Source organism: Gymnogyps californianus, chromosome 2, assembly GCF_018139145.2.
Source record: "Gymnogyps californianus isolate 813 chromosome 2, ASM1813914v2, whole genome shotgun sequence".
In the NCBI taxonomy this organism is placed as follows: domain Eukaryota; kingdom Metazoa; phylum Chordata; class Aves; order Accipitriformes; family Cathartidae; genus Gymnogyps; species Gymnogyps californianus.
The window spans coordinates 22,098,489-22,117,458 of NC_059472.1; the positions used below are offsets into that span (position 1 = coordinate 22,098,489).

General features: G+C 36.3%; 1 protein-coding gene across 24 annotated transcripts in view; it reads right to left on the reverse strand.

The window, feature by feature from the left end:
* Positions 1-18,970, reverse strand: part of RIMS2 (regulating synaptic membrane exocytosis 2) — a 487,486-nt gene that overhangs the window by 416,300 nt on the left and 52,216 nt on the right. For 7 of the 24 annotated variants that reach the window (XM_050891110.1, XM_050891113.1, XM_050891102.1 and 4 more), the window contains exons 2-3: positions 5,283-5,315; positions 4,799-4,885 (exon numbers count right to left, since the gene is read on the reverse strand). The exons of the other annotated variants lie outside the window; for them this stretch is intronic. In XM_050891110.1, coding sequence (XP_050747067.1) covers positions 4,799-4,885; positions 5,283-5,315 — 120 coding nt within the window. The remainder of the gene's footprint in view (positions 1-4,798; positions 4,886-5,282; positions 5,316-18,970) is intronic. 24 annotated transcript variants of the gene reach the window in all.

Below are 18,970 nucleotides of genomic sequence, written 5' to 3' on the forward strand. Positions count from 1 at the left end.
TCTATGCATGCCCTCCTCCTTATGTGCGTTCTTAAATATCCATTGCTGGGCACTGCCAATACACAATATTAGACTAGACAAATCTTTAGTGCCTCCTAGCATGGGAATTCCTTTACTTTGATTGGAGCTTAATACCATTGCATAATGTTCCAAGATTCATACAAAACAAAAATAGAAACTCCAAGTCAAACCCTTAGGCACAAAGAACATCACTGAATCCTAATGGGGAACAATCTGAATATACCTTTCACAAAATATATGCCATATTAATCTGAAGAAATAAAAATTCACAGGCTAATTGCTGAGCATCAAAAGCAGTTGCTTCAAGGGGCAGGTAAGGATTTCTGCTCTGTAAGGATGACAACATGGAAATATCTTGAACACTGCAGATAAAACTCATGATGAAGTACACAGGAGCTTCAGATAAAAGTATTCTTTGTCAAGGAAGACCAGATATGCAAGACCTCCCTCTATAATCTTTGAACGATCATGGCGATTCGGAGAGGTGCCTGATGACTGAAGGAAAGCAAATGTCACTCCCACCTTGAAGAAGGGCAAGAAGGAGGACCTAGGGAACCACAGGCTGGTCAGCCTCACCTTGATCCCTGGGAAAGCGATGGTACAACTAATCCTGGGAACCATTTCCAGGCACATGAAGGACAAAAAGGTGATCAGGAGTAGGCAGCATGCATTCGCCAAGAGGAAGTCATGCTTGACCAGTCTGATGACCTTCTGCAATGAAATGACTGGACAAGGGGAGAGCAGTGAATATTGTCTACCTTGTCTCCAGTAAGGCTTTCCACACTGTCTCCCGTAAGATCCTCATAGAGAAGCTGATGAAGTACAGGCTGGATGAGCAGACAGTGAAGTGGATTGAAAACTGGCTGAATGGCTGTGCCCAGAGGGTGCTGATCAGCGGCACAAAGTCTAGTTGGAGGCCAGTTACTAGCGGTGTACACCAGGGGTCAATAGTGGGTCCAGTCTTGTTCAATATCTTCATTAACGGTCCAGATGATGGGGCAGTGTGTACCCTCTGCAAGTTTGCAGATGACACCAAACTGCGAGGAGTGGCTGATATACCAGAAGGTCATGCTGCCATCCAGAGGGACCTCAACAGGCTGGAGAAATGGGCTGACAGGAATCTCATGAGGTTCAACAAAGGGAAGTGCAAAGTCCTGTATCTTGGAAGGAACAACCCCATGCACCAGTACATGCTGAGGACTGCCCAGCTGGAAAGCAGCTCTGCAGAAAAGGACCTGGGAGTCCTGGTGGACACCAGGTTGAACATGAGCCAGCATGCCTTTTAGCAAAGAAAGTGAATGGTATCCTGGGCTGCATTAGGCAAAAGCTTTGCCAGCAGGCTGAGGGAGGTGATTCTTCCCTTTATTCAGCACTGGTAGGGCCACACCTGGAGTTCTGTGTCCAGTTCTGGGCTCCGCAGTTCAAAAGAGACATGGACATACTGGAGAGAGTCCAGTGAAGGGCCACAAAGATGATTAAGGGACTGGAGCATCTCTCAAATGAGGAAAGGCTGAGAGAGCTGGGACTGTTCAGCCTGGGGAAGAAAAAGTTCAGGAGGGAATCTTATCAATATATACAGATACCTGAAGGGAGGGTGCAAAGAGGATGGAGCCAGGCTTTTTTCAGTGGTGCCCAGTGACAGGACCAGAGGCAGTGGGTACAAACTGAAACACAGGAGGCTTCCTCTGAACATAAGGAAACACTTTTCACTGTAGGGGTGACCGAGCACTAGCATATCTATCTCTAGTCCAGAGAGGTTCTAGAGTCTCCATCCCTGGAGATATTCAAAACCCATCTGGACATGGTCCTGGACAACCGCCTCCAGGTAACCCAGCTTGAGCAGGGGCGTTGGACAAGATGACCTCCAGAGGTCCCTTCCAACCTCAACCATTCTGTGACTTTGTGGTACAGAACTCATGTACAAGGGTGTCAGACTAATCCTACCTCTGCCAATAAGGACACAGTCAACTGTTCTTCAAAAATACTTTCACCAGAGCAAAACTGAAATTTGTAACAGGATACCTTATGTTTTCAGCCACTACTATGATTCCTTTTCTGCCTTCTCCCACCCTGTTTTGTCCTCGTCAGATTAACTGTAAATAAGTTTTTTCATCAGCAAAGTTAGACAGCCAGACGTATCTTGAAATCCATTACAGACTCAGATACTGACAGTGATTTCAAGTGGAAAACGTCCTGATATGTATGGATAGTGGTAAAAATTTCTTCAGACATAGAGAGTTCCATGCTGCTCCCCCGTGTCCCACAATGTTCCCAGGTACAACAGTTCTCTGCAAGCCATTAAAGTCAGGAAAAGACATTAAATAAAGAAGTTGCACCATTAGTATTTCTGTTCAATTTTCTCCCTGAAAGTTTACAATAATCACAAAAATAAATCCTGTTCATTAATAAATTAAGGAAATTATCATAAATAAACAGTGCTGGAAGACATTTTAAAAAGTCACTTACTCCGTTCTTTTGTCCCAGCACAGGACCAGCTACACTTGTGTCTCTTCTAACAGATATTTGCCAAACCTGCTCCTTAAGATTTTCAGTGACACAGCTTCCACACAAGCCCTAGGCAAACTATGCAATCATTTTAAGTTTTCTTTCCATTAAAAAGTTTTCCCTACCAAGCTGAATCCTCTGTGATGCAACTTAAGTTTACTTTCTGCTTCACCACCAGAGGCATGGAGAAGAGATTATTTCCTTCCATTTTTCAGCAACTTTCTGCATAATTAAAGATTTGTCCATCTCCTTCATCCCCTGGGATTTTCTCTTCAGGAGGCTAAATTACCTCATACGTTTCAATCTTTCCTTATACATGCCGTGTTTCTTAGACATTTAATTATTCATTCTTTTTACTCTCCACTGAATTCCAACTGCTTCACATCATATTGGAAGGATGGTGTCCAAAAAAGGGCACGCTATTCCAGGTGAGACCTTACCAAAGCTTAGCAGCGTGAAAACTTCTTCACAGCGCTTCCAGGCTAGTGCCTATGCATTCCAGTATGGTATTTACCTCTTTCATGATACTGGCTCCTGCTCAACTTACGTACTATTATGGCTCCCAGATTCTCTGCCAAATAACTTCTACCTACACCATTTTTCCGATGTCAACCACATAAACTATCCCTACATAACTACATCACCTTGCATTTATCCTTTTGAATGGCATCATAACCTCATAACCATAGCTTGGGTTTTTCAGGATAATTTTGGAATATAATCCTGCTATCAGATGTTACACTTCTCCCAGCCTTGTGCCATCTGTAAATTCAATGAGTATACAACTTAATTTATTTCTTAATTATTTAATAAAAACATTGAACAAAGCCAGTTCCCAAAGAGATCACTGTTTAAAAAAATCCTTCCATAATAACAGTAACCATTTATAAATACTTTTTGGCAACTATAACTCAACTGTTTACACTGAGTATGTAGTATTTTCAGTTTCTTCAAAGCCATATGCTTCATATATACAACATTGGTAAGCAGAACAAACTTTGCTGCATTAAGGAAACTGGGAATACAAAGGAGGTACGGAGGTGTTGTGAACAAAATGTAATATTGCCAGTATCTAACAATAACCAATAAAGAAAACCTTCATTATTAATTTTATATGCAATTTTATAAGAACTTAAGTGAGGATATCAGAAACAGAGTTCAGAGTAATACATTGCTTTACAGAATATCAATTTTGTTGCCTATTTCTCCATTTAATTTTGTGAAAATTTCTCACTGTGTATTCTCAAAAAATAATTCACAGCTTTCATGGCCTGCAAGTATGAAACTCCACATAAATATACATATTTAAAAATAAACTACAACTGATTCTGCCTGGAAAATAATTAACAACAAATTATATGCATGTAAAACCACTTATGCATGGGTTCAAAAGCAAACATTTCTTTTATCTTGTGCACTTACAAGGCATTCCCCTTTAGAAGAATGGACAGCAACTTAACGGTTTAAATCTTAAATAATATCAGAAGTCACATTTTAAGAATTTGAAAATTTGAAATAATACATATTTTTTAGTTTCTCTTTATGAAAAGAATAATTTCAGCTCCATGCTTTAAGTTCTACTCTAAGACTGAATGTCCTAGCTTTGCCAGTTTCTGTAAAATCTGAAAATTTTCAGATAGCAAGAAAAGTAAAATTTTTCATATGGCTCTTACACTGGCTTAGCACTGTAAAAGGTCCATGGATGAAATACTGGCCCCATCAAAGTCAAAATTCCTTCAGCTTTGACAGACCCGAGATTTCACTTTATATCTGCTAAAGTTTTGAAACTTTACAGATATTTTAGAAGCATGAAAAAAATGAAATGACATTTTCCTGATCCTTAAAAAGCTCTTCATACATATTATGTAGATTTGTATAGCATGCTATGCATGACCAATATCACAAATACCATGTACGTGCATAGACATGCTATAGATAATACTACATGTCTTATCATTCCAGCTCCTCATGCACAGAAAACACATCACTTCAGTGGGAGTTTTGTGTATGGAACATTTGCAGAAAAAGGCAAATGGAGCAGTAGTAACTCCTTAGATTGTATTCTAATGTAACCACTTAAGTTACTGATAAGGAGAGTACAACCTGATTTTCAGTTTTCCCTTTGCAAATGAGGGGTCAGAAAGCAAATGGTGTCAGCTTGTAAAATGCCCTCATCAGGATGTTCTAAATGGACAATTATTTTAAACATACTCTCCAGTATGTTTTAATGCTATACAGACATTACTTAGTCTACAGAGAGCAGCTTACTTACGTCTGGGGCTCCTTTTCATTTTGCTGTTTTTGCTGTGGTTGAAGAACGTTATTTACCAGCTCAGTGATCCCACTAAAGGGAAACCACCTGTTTAAATAAGCAAATAATGTGACTGAATAACCAATAAAACCACACTAGTTTAAATGTTTTCTTATCCAATGTTAACAGAAATATACAGGCGGAAAAGCTAGAGCCAATGGGAATGTTAGCTGCAATACTAAGTCAGCCACTAAGGATGTAAGGGAAATAAAGTTTTACAGTTCACCAGTTCACAAGCAGGCAGCAAGAACCTACATCCAGCTAACGTGTGGATGAAGTAAGAAGCTGCAGGCAGCTCTCTTACAAGCCAGTCAGGAAGCAGATGACAAACTAAGTGCAGCCTATCAGGTATTAGTGAAAGCTAATACCATCAAAGGTGCAGAAAGCAGAACATGGCAAAGGTAGAAAAGTCAAGCCTATTGCATTTTTAAGATATTTTACTTACTGTGTCAGCTGTGGTTTTTGCTCTTCTTTGACCCTAAAAAGATAAGTTTGCACAACTGAGTGCAACATGTTGTAAAACAACTACCCTGAAGTTCTATAATCTGTATCAAATGGGCAGGAGAAAGTTCTTACTTTGAGTTAAAAGAATTTCCTTTAATATTTGTTGTATATTTATATTAAGTTGTATTCTGTGCATATTTCCATTTAGGATTAAAAATGGGGAATGCCAAGTATCTAAAACTTTTAGTTACAAAATGAAATCAGTAATGTTCTATAGCTCGCTTCCAATTCTTTGGACAGAATATCATGTTACAACATTTCCAGCAATACATTCAGCTATAAATGCAAAGGAAGGTGCTTTGATTAGGTTAACTATAATCTATTTTTTTAATTTTTATTTACAACCAAGTTGCTTATCATAATTCAAGGTGAATTTATAACATGTAACATGCCATTTAAAATGCAATATCCTAAACTAATAGATTAAAGGGATATCTGCTCTGTATTTATTAAACTACAATGATGTCAGGGCCTGCAGACAATGTAACTAAAAACTAAGGAAGGAAAGCTAAGGAATTTTACTCTTGAGTAAAATTTACTAGGACTTGCTAAAAGAAATAACTAGATAATACATACAGTAGGTCTGTATAGTACTGATTAATATTTGTCCATTGTCTTTAGGAAAACATTCTATCTGAAATACATGCTTTAATTTGAGTGAGCAAGCCAACGTCCTATGCAATTCCTCTCCGCCAAACTCAAGAATGGAGACATGTACTCACAGGAATATTTACATCCTCTAATTGCAGATATTGGTCTTAAATATCCAGCTAGGATCTAGCTTCCCTATATGTTCAAAAAAACTCAGAAAGGTTCCTAAATAGATATTCTGAATGTCTCTATGGACAATACTCTCTTACCTAACTAAACAGGGAGCGTAGGCTCCCAATTTAAGTGGATGCTTAACATTGGACAGAAAATAAAAGCTCACCAAAATAGCTCCACATCTCCTCCGCCATATGATATCACAGTGAATACCTCTATAAAGAGGGTTCAGTGACCACACAAGAACTAAATAAGCAGACATTAAGACACACTAAAAACTTTCCAAAACTGACTACAGAAAGGGAAAACTGAACATCCAGCACACAGTAAAAAGTCTTCTAGCATGGTTTTGCTTCTTCAGTACTTTAGAAATTTATATACAAAGAAATGTTCCAGTACAAACAAACAAACAAACAAAATCCAAGTTAAGAAATGTGAAAATAAAAATTTCTTATGTAGTCACAATTCCACTCTACCATGCATCTTAATCATAGTATTATCTTTAACCAAGGGATTCCATACTAGTTTTTTGACACAGGAAATTCAAAGGTGGAGGAGTGGGAGAGACAGAAAATCAAAGCATTTCCATACTTTTTTCACTAGGCATCTTAGGACATTTAATTCAGATCCCCCAACATTAAGATCCTAAAAGCTCTATAAGGTCAACTGTGAGAAGGAAACACTCCCAGACAATGATTCAGAGCTCCTAAGTCGCATGCCTAGAGCTAGACAGTGTAAATATCACCTCCCTGGCAATTGGACAAAGAAAACTGAATATGCAGCTAATCCTTATATTTCTCTCCGTACATGAATTCCAAACATATTTACTGGACACTCTTAAGTTATTACTTCATTGTGAATTTTTCTATTGAACTAAACAAAGGAAATCTGAGTGCTTCACATAATCAGATTACAATCAACATCTTTCCTTTGGATAGTGACCATGGCCAGTTTTTTTCACATGTGGAACTGAGATCAAAATAGAGTAAGATAAAAATTGCAATACTGCACACTAATTCTGAGTGTGCCGTTTGAAATCTTTGGTATGTTTTTTTCAAGAGGATCTAGCATCTTTACATAATAGTATATGTTTGGTGACTTCAATTGCAGCTGCAAACCCTTGGTATTTTTGAAAATCTTACAATCAGATTTTTAGTTTAGCACCATTAAATAAAAAACATTGCCCATTAGCAGACACTTTGAAAACCTGCATTTAAAATTATTTTCTCAGCATTTTATAGGAACACTGTGTTCTAAGTCAGGATATAATTTTACCCTACAATCCAAAATATATCTCCTATGAAATAATATTTTCTCCTCCTACAATTCTGTGTCTCATCCACTATACACTTTCCAACACTGCAGTTATGTGAGGACAACAGCTTCCATTATTATATAATGGTGACGCATTCCTTGAGCACTCTCCATACATCCTTCAGTCCCTGGATTAGGCAACGATCTTCCTTGACTTTATAACAACCACGGAGGGTAAGCTACAATTTGAAAAGCAATTATGAAAAAATCTATTGAAAAAATAGATTCTACCATATGAAATTAAACTAATATTAACCTTGTGGATCAACAGGCCTGAACCCTTCAGGTGTACAGCACAGATATTTATCTTTCAAGGTCAGAGAACAGATAAAGATTCTGGATCTAAATCAGCAAACCACAGGCTAATGCCTGCTACTCTCTCCAAAAGATTCTTCAATTAGATGAAATTAGGAGTAGAAGTTGTAGTAACTGATAGAAATAATAACACATTAGATGAAATACACAGAATGTGTTTTTAATACTGCTGTGGTTTAAATAGCTTTTTCTAGACAGAAAAGAACTGAAGAGACTCCAGATTCTTAAACCCTGTCTACATACACACATACAGTTCTATTTCCTTTGGTTACAAGAACTGCTTTGTGTTTTACTAGATTGTGTACTCCCATATATATGCATTGCTTTCTCCCCTCCTTTCAAAAATCAGCAACTAGTAATTGCTTAAAAGAAGTGGATTGACAGGTCAAAAAAACCCCAAACATCCATTTACTCAACAGACCAACTGAAAAACCCCAAGCAGTATGACTGCATTCTGCTTCTTCCAGACTACCTGTCTTCATTTTACCTTCCCACATCTTTTCAATCTTATCCGCTCAAAACTCTGCCAAGAACAATGCCAGTTCTAGTTATTCACTAGAAACAATTTCCGATCGATACCTGTTCACTAAAACCACCAACAGGCTGCAGATAATGTGTCTGATCAACAGTGACTGGGACAATGCATTCTAACAGTGCAGAATATTAAATACTTTACCTTCTATTTTCAATTTCAATTTTGATTATTTCTGTCATTATAGGAATTCACTCAACACTTTGCACAAGCACCAAATTAATTCTAAAATTTTATCACAATTTTTTTTTCACAGATCATAACTCCATATACTGCTTCACTTGAAAACAAGCTAGGATTTTTCTACTTGTCAACAGTAAAGAATTTTTGCACCTTGCACTTTGTCATCAGGAACCTCTGCCCTTTGAAACATTCATAGCACCATTCCTCTTGTGTTCCTCTGCAACCCTACACAGTTCAAGTGCCAGACCCCTTTGATCTTTTCCAGGATCTAGCATCATTAGGTTAGATCTCAAGTCTCAGTGAACACTTTTTGATGTTAGATCCTCTCTGTGTACTAAAAATTTCCTCAAACATTATGGCTAGTCCCACTGGCACAGAGAATGAATAGGAGAACAGAACAGAAAGAAGACGGAAGAGAACAACAAAAACAGAAGCAGGAGAAAAGGTAGTGAAAACATCAACATAAAAATTATTCTTAGCCTTTTAAACTCCTAATACTTTTCAATTCTTCAATCTACTGCCATCAGTAAAAGCTCCTCTCTAAAATCTACTATGCCAAAACGATAAGGCATTCTTCCCAAAAGATGCGTTGGTCACAGGTAAACCAACAAGCACTCTGTTATCAGACCTCTTCTCTACTTTTACATACTTGGATGCATAGCCACACAAATATGTGGGTAGAATTCAAGTGCCTAAATCCATAAAAATGACCCATAAAACACACTCTACACCTCCTAGATATCTAAAATGAAACAGGTATCTAGTTCTCCAGTGAAGTTTGGAGAAATCCAGATTTCAGAATCAGCCATTCTTGGCAGGGATAAACATCTTAATATCTATCTCAAACCCAACAGTGCTCTCAAGATTCACTACTTTGCCATCCATGGACCTACAAGCACAGGGAGATCTGATCTGCAGGAATAGTCTGGGTGTACCTAATGTCTCCTAGAAACACTGAGTTGAGCATAAAGCATATAACACTCTATGTCACTTTCATTTTAAAATGTTACAGGTGTAGGAGACCAACTGAAAAAACCAAACTTGTAGCCCCCTGGAACAAAGAGCTAGTTGTTCTGAAGGATAACGGCAGGAGACAAAACTTGATAAGGGTGCAGGAGAGGATGTTAGATCCCCTGAGCCTGTCCGAAGAATGTCTCAAACACTCGCAATTTACGATCCTTGAAGAGGAGCTAAAGACTGATAAGAGGGAGTAGCCTGTCAAAGGCTGGATGAATTGCCCAAGAAGCTGCGAGGCCAGCAGTAATTGCCCAAGAAGCGACGAAGCCAGCAGTAACTAGGGGAAAGGTAAATGTGGCAGGGGAAGATCGCGACCACCGACTCAATTTGAGACCAAAAAGTCTTGCCCCCCCACGCCTGCAAGAAGCTCACGTGCTAATTTACATAGCAAGCAAGGCTAATTAAAATAAGAGGCAGTCCACAGTGAAGGATAAGAATATAAGGAGAAGGCAAGTGCCAAAAAAGGGGGAACTAAGAGGAAAAGAAGATGCCCACAGCCCAGAGACACCCCCCCCCGTTGGCTGGACCAACACTGGAACCCGGACCGGTGATATCTCTCTCTCTGTCTCGCTCGCTCTCTTTCTCTCTCTCTCCTTTCTCTTCTTGAAATATATTGTAAGCCTAACCAAGAAATCCAGTCAGAGTTTTGTCAAGTGCCTTATTCAGTCTGAAAGTTTTAAAGTTTGGAAGTAAAATTGCTTTGATTAAACCTCCTGAGAACTTTGTTGTTTCTCCCGCCACTGCCCAGAGCATATCAAACTACCTTTCCCTAAACCTGCCGAGCGGGACGGGACAACAGGCCAGTAGTTACAGTCCTTTGCTCAGTAGCTTTCTATGCTCTCCTTATCTCCTAACCACCCCAGTGAGGTTAGAAGAGGATAGACTAGGACAGAAGTTTTTTCTAGCCCTTTTGTTGAAGCTGAGAGGATTGGAAATACAAGTCAATCTTTCGTTTGGGATTCTGATTTCCCTCATCCATGAACAAAACACCTAAATATTTATTCGTTATTAAAATTAATGTTGTAATTGATGTTGCTGGGATCAATTTAATGAAGTTGTTGATGATTCTACAGCAGCTATTTTTATTAAATATATTGCCTATGAAGTCCAGAGTGGGACACTTCTATGAAATTTTAAGTTTAGAGAACATAGAGCCTAACAACGGCCCAAAACTCAAAGCAGAATATATGTACAGTAGTCTCAATGAGCAATGCATGTTTCACTAAACTTGATTAAGAATTAAAGTGAGATTAAATATTAATGCGCAGAACTATCTGGTTTTGCTAAAGCAAATCATTCAGGAACAGTGAGGGATAGTCTCAGATCTATAAAAAGAATCTTCACATTTTGCTTCCTCTACAGATACAATACTGACATTGACCTCCAGCTCTGTTCACAGTAAAGAAGTAGAAAATAGTTGAGAGAAGACTGCAGGAAATAATTTTGTCTCAAATATAGATTTCTAGTTATACACATTAAAAAATCTATAGAGTTGTTATCTTTCAAATAAAAAAACCATCATGAATGCTAACTACTTGACACCCACATATATTATAAAGTGAATTAAACTGAACACTATTCTCAGAATTTGCATTTGTTCTTCTTTGCATTCCAGACCCCACTAGCCCAGATGACAGTACAGAGCCAGCAGCTCTCTCGAGTCAAGATGCCAACACACAGTCTTTGAAGGGAAGTGTTCTCTCTCTCTCTTCTATAACTGTCTCCAATTATTAGCAGATTTGAACTATTCCAAAATCATTTGATAATTAGCAAATGTCTTCTCAATATAAACCTCGTGAAAAGCAAAGAGTGAAGACAAAACTATAAATTCAGTTTATGGATTTTAGGTTAGATACTGCTATTTCTTGCACAGAAGTCTAAAAATGGAGATACTCTAATTCACAGGACTACTGCGACTACACCACGCTATAGAGTATTCTGAAAAGTAAAAAGGATTATGGAGAAGCCAAGTTCTGTAAGTAGTAAAAAGACGGTATCTCCGTGTTTGTAATGCTTGTGATAGTTGCTATAAAAGTGAAAAATCTTATGAAAAGTCTATTACTAACAAATGCCTATCAAGGAGATATTTTTAAAGCCATCCTTCACAAGCTGATGCTTCCATCACCTGACCAAAGAAGTTCTAACCCATCTGAAAGGCAGAGACACCTACATCCTTTAGGGCACACAGTTTAAAATGAAAGACATTTCAACAAAAATTCATAAGCAGATTAAAAAAAACCCAACTTAAATTACCTTAATACACTAAATTGTGTAGGTACCCAACATACACTAGAGGAACAAATTTGTTCACGTTTTGTGGTAATACATGCTGCTTACCAAATGTCTGTCAAAGTCTGTAAAAACTTCAGGTTACAGGTAAATCCTTGCCATACTTACAAAGGAGAAGAAATTACCCTTGCCATGGGAAATGTTTAACTAAATATCATCAACAAGCTGGGAGTACTGCATTTTGTGGCTTATCACTTACCTTCCAAAACCCTAATTAGACATTAAAGAAAAGAGTGAAAAGGAGATTGCTGTTGAATCCCTCCATGAAACTCTTCACAGATTAAAAATGCAATTACTAAATTAATACTTTGCAACAATCCTCAAAAAAAATATAGCATTACCAAACATGAACTGGGCTGAAGACTGCATGGGAAGCTGATAAGGAAAGCAAAAGCGAGTGATTTCAGTCGTCAGCACTTTTAAAAGATTTTGATTAAGGCATGTAACTGTCTTTCTCAGGAATTTATATATTCCCGTTCTCATAGTACATGAACATCATAATCTTTTAAAAGTATTTACCATCACCAATATTTCTTAATGTAGAAAAACTTCCTCCCCAATATATCCTGGAAAATGGCACTGAAAATAAAATAGAATTTTAAAAAAAAAGATAAAATTCTAACCTCCCCTTCCCTCTCCTTTCCCCCTGCCTTCCACTCTTCCTCACCAAAACCGGCATTCAGCGCATAAATATATCTAAACCCCTGTGGGGATGTCCATTCCCTTGGCCTAACTAGTGACTGTGCTGAAAAAGGGGAAAGATTATCAGCTCCAGTCACATTCAGAGGTTTCTACCACCCTGTCTTAGAGTGCAAGGTCCATTAATCCATTTTCCTAGATTGCCTGCTGTAGACTCTTTTCTTTTTCTGAATCTTTGTAACAGTATCCTAATGATATGCCCTGCACCAAGTGGAAAACTTAAAAAAAAAAGGATTAGTTGCAGTGACTATCTGCTCACACATCGGAAGTCAAGATATATGACACATACACGATACATAACTTTGCCTGCACCCACTCTTGACACAACAGTGGAGTTAACACAGTCACACAGTCAAATATGTGCAAAATCAGCTATTTCCTTGAAAGAGGGCACCTCTACAGATTGATTAAACCATGTAAGTATGTTTAACTCCAAGAAAAGAGAGTTAAGAAGGTTAAATATAAATGCTGTGTCAACTGCATAACTGTAAAGTATTTACATACTAACAGAATTGATTCTCTGCATTGATTATCCTATTGATGCTATAAGAACATTCACCATAGAACATTCAGCTTAATTATTTTTTATCAAAATTAAAGTCTTTTTTTTACATGACTGCTCCAAGTTTTTTATTAATTTAGAGAGTATAGGCAGTTGAATTAAGAAGGACCATATTTTGGACAATAAAGTAATGTCTTTTCAAAGGAAGATTTTCCTGAACAAGTGTGTAGGTGATTTTCCTGACTAATTTTGACCTGTTTATAACAAAAGTATCAGCAGTTTCCACAAAAACACCTCCAAGATCAGTAGCTGAGAGGTAATTGCACATTTGATATTAGTGAACAAGCAGGCGGGGAAGTTGGGTACTTGGGCTAGAAACAATAGCTGTAATAGAATAAATCTAAAACCTATCTAAATCCAAGCTGAAGAGGTTAAACATCCCTGAAGTCCAAACTGAAGTGATGTTAAAGATAGAAGAGAAACAATAAGAAAGCACCATACACACTTTATGGTTAAGCACAGACCTATACATGCTCCTGTATAATAATAGTCTAGGCTGAATGAGCTCCCTGCATGAACCTCAGATGAACATCACCCAAAAACATAATAAATTCTTTAAGATTAAGACTACTCTGACATTTAGATGATAATTAGAAACAGAATGGTTTTATCAAACATTACAGACAAACAAGTTTCAAAGTGAAATTTTGACACTAATATTTTTAGAAAATATATACTAAAATGTGGTTCACTGCAACTGAAAATGTAGTGCTCCACAGTCCTGTACTTTCAACTCTAAAACTGAGGAGACTGACAGTATGTTTTGATTATTTCAGAACCAGAACAGTAAATCAGATTCTGCTTATCTTAGGATATGAACTCTTCAGGGCACGAATGTTTCCTATTATTTGTTTCTGGAGTAAGAGATAGAGACTCTGTGTTCTACAAATGAAAGCTCTCATACTTCTCACACATTTCCTAGCTTGGTCAGACTTTTTCCTTTCTGTTATGGTGTTGATAGTAAAACCATAAAATAAGTGTCAAAATCACAAATCAGCACATGAGAAAATGACTGTAGTACAACTGTAATAATAAATAAGTACTACATTGAATGGTAACCATTATGTTATGTGCAGTTCCAATAATTAATTCATGGATCAATGCTCTCTTTTGAAGGTTATCCAAAATTGCATGCAGGAGGCCTCGACCAGGGAGGTGATATTAAAAGGTCAATGTTCAAAATCTAGTGTTTGTCCAAACCTACCACATTGTTTAAAATGGGCTACTGCGGCTTTTCCTATATTTAGCAAACAAAAGAGTATTTTGGTTATCACAGAGTAAGTGGGAATTTGTAACCATCAGCATTATAATTGATTGCCATGTGGAATATGCCAGCTGCTTCCCACTTGGGTATCTTGTGTCTGCTGAGGGAACGAGGCATGTACAAAAACCAGGAAAAACAAAAATTATAAAACAATAATTAATAGAAAGTCTTACCCATTCAACTTACCCACAGAAGTTTACCCATTCAGTTTCTATTGGCTTATTTAAAGAGCAGCTAGTATTACAGAATTCTTCACTAGAATGAATTTCCAAATCCAATTTCAAGGACATGAAATACAGGTAAATACCTCCTTGAATGTAATTGGTTTGTTCTATCAGTGGACTCCTTTCTAGACAGAAAAGGCTATGTTCCTACAAATACCCATTTTCTTCTCTTTAAGAAGCTACATTGTGAGACAATAGTTTAATCATTTGTCATCTGTCCTGCAGTGTATTTGGTCACACTAATGTCTCTCTCACACAATCTGAAAAGCCCTGACTTCTCTCTAATCTCAGTGCTTGTACTATGTACAGGCTGAAAAGCCTCACATGGGAGCCTGACACCTCTTCAAGGCCTCTACATAAGCAGTAACTGCCTTCACTCAGGATGTTCAGGGTGTTCTAAACTATGTTAACAAAGTTTTAGCTGGTTAAGCTTTAAAAACATGTATATTTAAAAACATGTATCATTGAAAAAAAAAACAGTTTTATTTGGGTTTAATTTTTTTCTCTCCAATTTAATAAATGTTACTCTCATAAATCCTGCAGATATTTGGATATTTCAGACAGGTGATTTACGGAGGAAAAAAATATTCAACCTAAAATAGCAGGAGTCAAATCAGAAAAAAATACTGGACTGTCCTCTCATTTTCAGAGAAAGGACGTAGGCAAAATTATCCAATTGTCATGTAAGATTTGTTACTAAATGCAATTCTGTGCAATTATGGGGACCCCATAGCAAGTCTCAGGTGAGACTGGGGTTGAAAGGTGTTTGAGTTACATATACTACTACAACTCAATCTCCTAACAAAGACTAATTTTTGACAGCTAGAATTTATTTGAATGTATCTATTTGTAAATAAAATTGAAGAAAATTCTAATTATCTTTTACCTTATTACTGTTGCTAGTTTGAATTTAGCCAGATTTTGGTTTTGCTTGTTTATTTTCCTACGTTTTTAAGAACAGTTTAACAAACAGTCAACTGGAAAGAAAATTTTCCTCCATTACAATCCTTAAAACAAATACTCTACTCTTATACTTCATGTTACTTTAAAAAAATCAGGTTTCACCACAGGAATGCTGGAATAGCACTTAGGTCTTAGGTCTACCACCATAATCTTTTCTATTTTGTGTAATAGGAAAAAAAAAAAAGTTTTATCGTCTTGCCTTCAGGATGTGTGAAACGTACCACAACAGCTGTGTTACAGTAAGCCATACTTTACTTCTGGAAATGAAGATGACTATAACATGATGTGAATTCTATTGTCTTGTTCATGACCAAAATGCAAACATTTGCCAATATCATTTATAGTAATAACACATGCATAAATATATCCCAATGTAACATACAGGTTTATGAGACTACTCAAGCTTGAGTAAATCTGTAATCTCCATGCACAATTTTACCAGAGTGAACTTCAGTAACAGATAATCAAACACCATTTTAGTTGTTGTCCTACACGTTTTTCTTAAAAAAGACCAAAAAAAATGGTTTTTTTTTTTTCCAGAGAAAGATCTTTCTCTTAATACTTCATTCCATTTAAATGAAAAATTTAATCATAAGGATTTTTAAGGGATATTTAATACAGTGTCTGGATTGCAACTTTCCTTATTTAATGTAATTTCTATTAATTCTATATTGGAAAAATGAGACTTTATTTTTTACTTATGCTTCAATCTGTTTTGCAACTAACTGAAATTCTCAGGGAACTCATAAAACAAAGCAGAAAGCCTAATTTTAAAACAGATGCAAAAGCTAGGATACCAAAATCAAACACATTTAATCCCTTTACAGAGCATTAGTTGAATTCTACATAATATATTTTAAATATTCTGCAAAAAAGATGGCCTCACAAGTAATAAACGTGTAAGTGTAACAACGTAAGCAGAGTTTCATTTTAGAACAAACTACTCCAAAAAAAGCAGGTTTTGCTAGGGGTTTTGCGTTTTTTGGGGTTTTTTTGCTTCTTCAACAGTAGATGGCATTCCAAGCATCTCCTGCAGAAAGTGCTTTACTAGACACTTGTACCGTCACCAGCTGCTACAGTGAAATATGCAACCCTGGGCTCAGCTGCTAGCAGGTGAATTAAATAAAAATTCCTTTTAACTCTGTAATTAATTTAAAATGCATTAGTAATTACTTTGGTCTTGATAAGTTATTCTGCCTGTTAAATAAGGATTTTATAACATTATTAGCTATAGTATATTCACCAGGTGAAAATCATACAGACTAAAGAGCTTAACAACTACTCAACAGATAGTGAGTTAGTATTTCTCAGACTGTGACATTTAATTGTGCGAAATGGATTCAGATTTCTTCCAGAGTGCAGGCAATCCTAGAGAAGGATTGCTTGCAGAGGAAATAACAGGAACAGAAATAACAAATATCATGAATTTGTTCTTGTTCTCAGCCTCTTCAAAATTAACCTTAAAGAGAGCCCCTTTGTAGGGCAGACTTATGTCCTGCATCCACTCATACATGAAGCTCTGAATGACTATCATATAATAAACAGTGGTATTGGCAGTATAGTACTGCCAATAAGGCCAGCTTACTAAATGGCATGAAAAATACAAGTTCCCTACCAAAAAAGAAACACAATACAGCTTCTGCTATGAAAACAAGATTAGAATCTAAGATTTAAACAGGAAATGAAGAAGAAAGGAGAAGAAAAATAAATGAGAAATACAACAGTAATGCAGTGTCTATTGTTCCATACAAATTTTGTGACAATACTTTCAAATAGATTTTTTAATCTAGAAAAGTGTTATTCTTACTAACACAAACTTTACTGTGCCATCTTCTTGTTAAAGAACAGAAAATGTAATTACATATATCATAGATATGGCCATGTTTAATAGCCAGTTTATCAAGAAACCATTCATTTTTGCTGATTTGCTGTTGTTGTTCACATAAATCTTGAGAGGTGGAAATTATTATTATTATTATTATTTAAGAAATTTTAAAAATATTTTCTAAGGGAATAATTCCAATATTCTTAAGACCTTCTGTTATGAGAATAAAACATAAAATACTGTTTTTTTTCTGAGAATATAATTAATTGAATAAAAATATAAATGGGAATACTTTTAGCTCACTTTGAATTCTCTACTCATGTATTCTACAGAATTTATTAGTTTATATCTGGGAAATCACTGGAAACTACTGTGATGATACAATCTCATCTATCTGTGATATAATCTCTCTATCTACATGAGATATTTGAGGTAAACACAATGCCCAGTTTATATGCTACTGAAAGAAAGCACAAGTGGTTTTCTTTAAAAACAGATGTTGTCTGGTGATTCATTTGATGCATGGAAGAGCTAGAATCATAAATAGAATATTATTATAAACTGTCTGCCCAACTACTTATAGTAACACAGTTTACAATAGTGGAAATGTTCTTTTCCATTGGTTTTATAAGCCTGATTCAATGTTCCACTAAGAAATAAAAGATATCAGTCTATTTTTCTACAGAATGCTCTGCTATTTCTGTCTACCTGTCTCCTTTGATCAGTACTCTGTTGGGGTTTGTTTTCTATTTGCATCTTTATTTTAAAGTGAATTAATTAAAGTTAGATAATACTTGGAACTCACCAAATTTTTCTAGACTTTTTCTGATTCTTTTCCTGAGTCCTCTCGTCTTGTACTCGTATGAATAAGACTCTCCTAGTCTGAGGAATTTATTTAAATTGATACTTTTTGTGGAAATTTTTATTCCTTAAGTTGTACAGATGTATTTACAACTAGCAAGCAAAGTGATTCTAATGCCTTATCATAGATGCCAATTAAACTTGAGTGTTGTAATTGTTCACAATTATTTTTATCTAGTGACCAGGCATTAGGCTCAGGAGATGAACAAAATCCAATACTATGAACACAGCCAGATTTGAAACTACTCACAAATTTGTGTACATTCCACTCTCTCTACAGTTAGTTTCAACTTTTAAGGTTTTAAAACTGATGTTCAAAGAATACTATCTGTCTTAAAAGAGGAACTGCTTTGGTAAAAGCATTCTAAACAGAAACCAACTCATCTGGTCTAATTTATGAAGGAAATACCACTTAAAAAAAAGAAAGAAAAACTTTTGCAGAACACATTAGTGAGATTAATCTTTAACAATTTTTATTTTTTTGGCCCGGAACTAAAATTCTTTCAAATAGCTTCCATATCACAAATTGCACACTAAGCAGAAGCTTAAAAGCATTTAAATTATCTGCTATAAAAATTAATAAAAATGATTTATTTCAAACTAACATGTCAGGGCTTCTGATCAGAATTCCTTAGCCTCTCCAAAATATCTTGTTTTGGCTGAGAATACCAATAGTTTTAAAAGCTAAAACTATATCATTTTGATTGATTTCCATTAACTCCTGCCACATATGAACCTCTGCAGTGGCCAGTGGCTGAATCCAACTGAGACATTTCCTGGTTGAGTGAGTTGTGGTTACACTCAGCCTACTAAAAT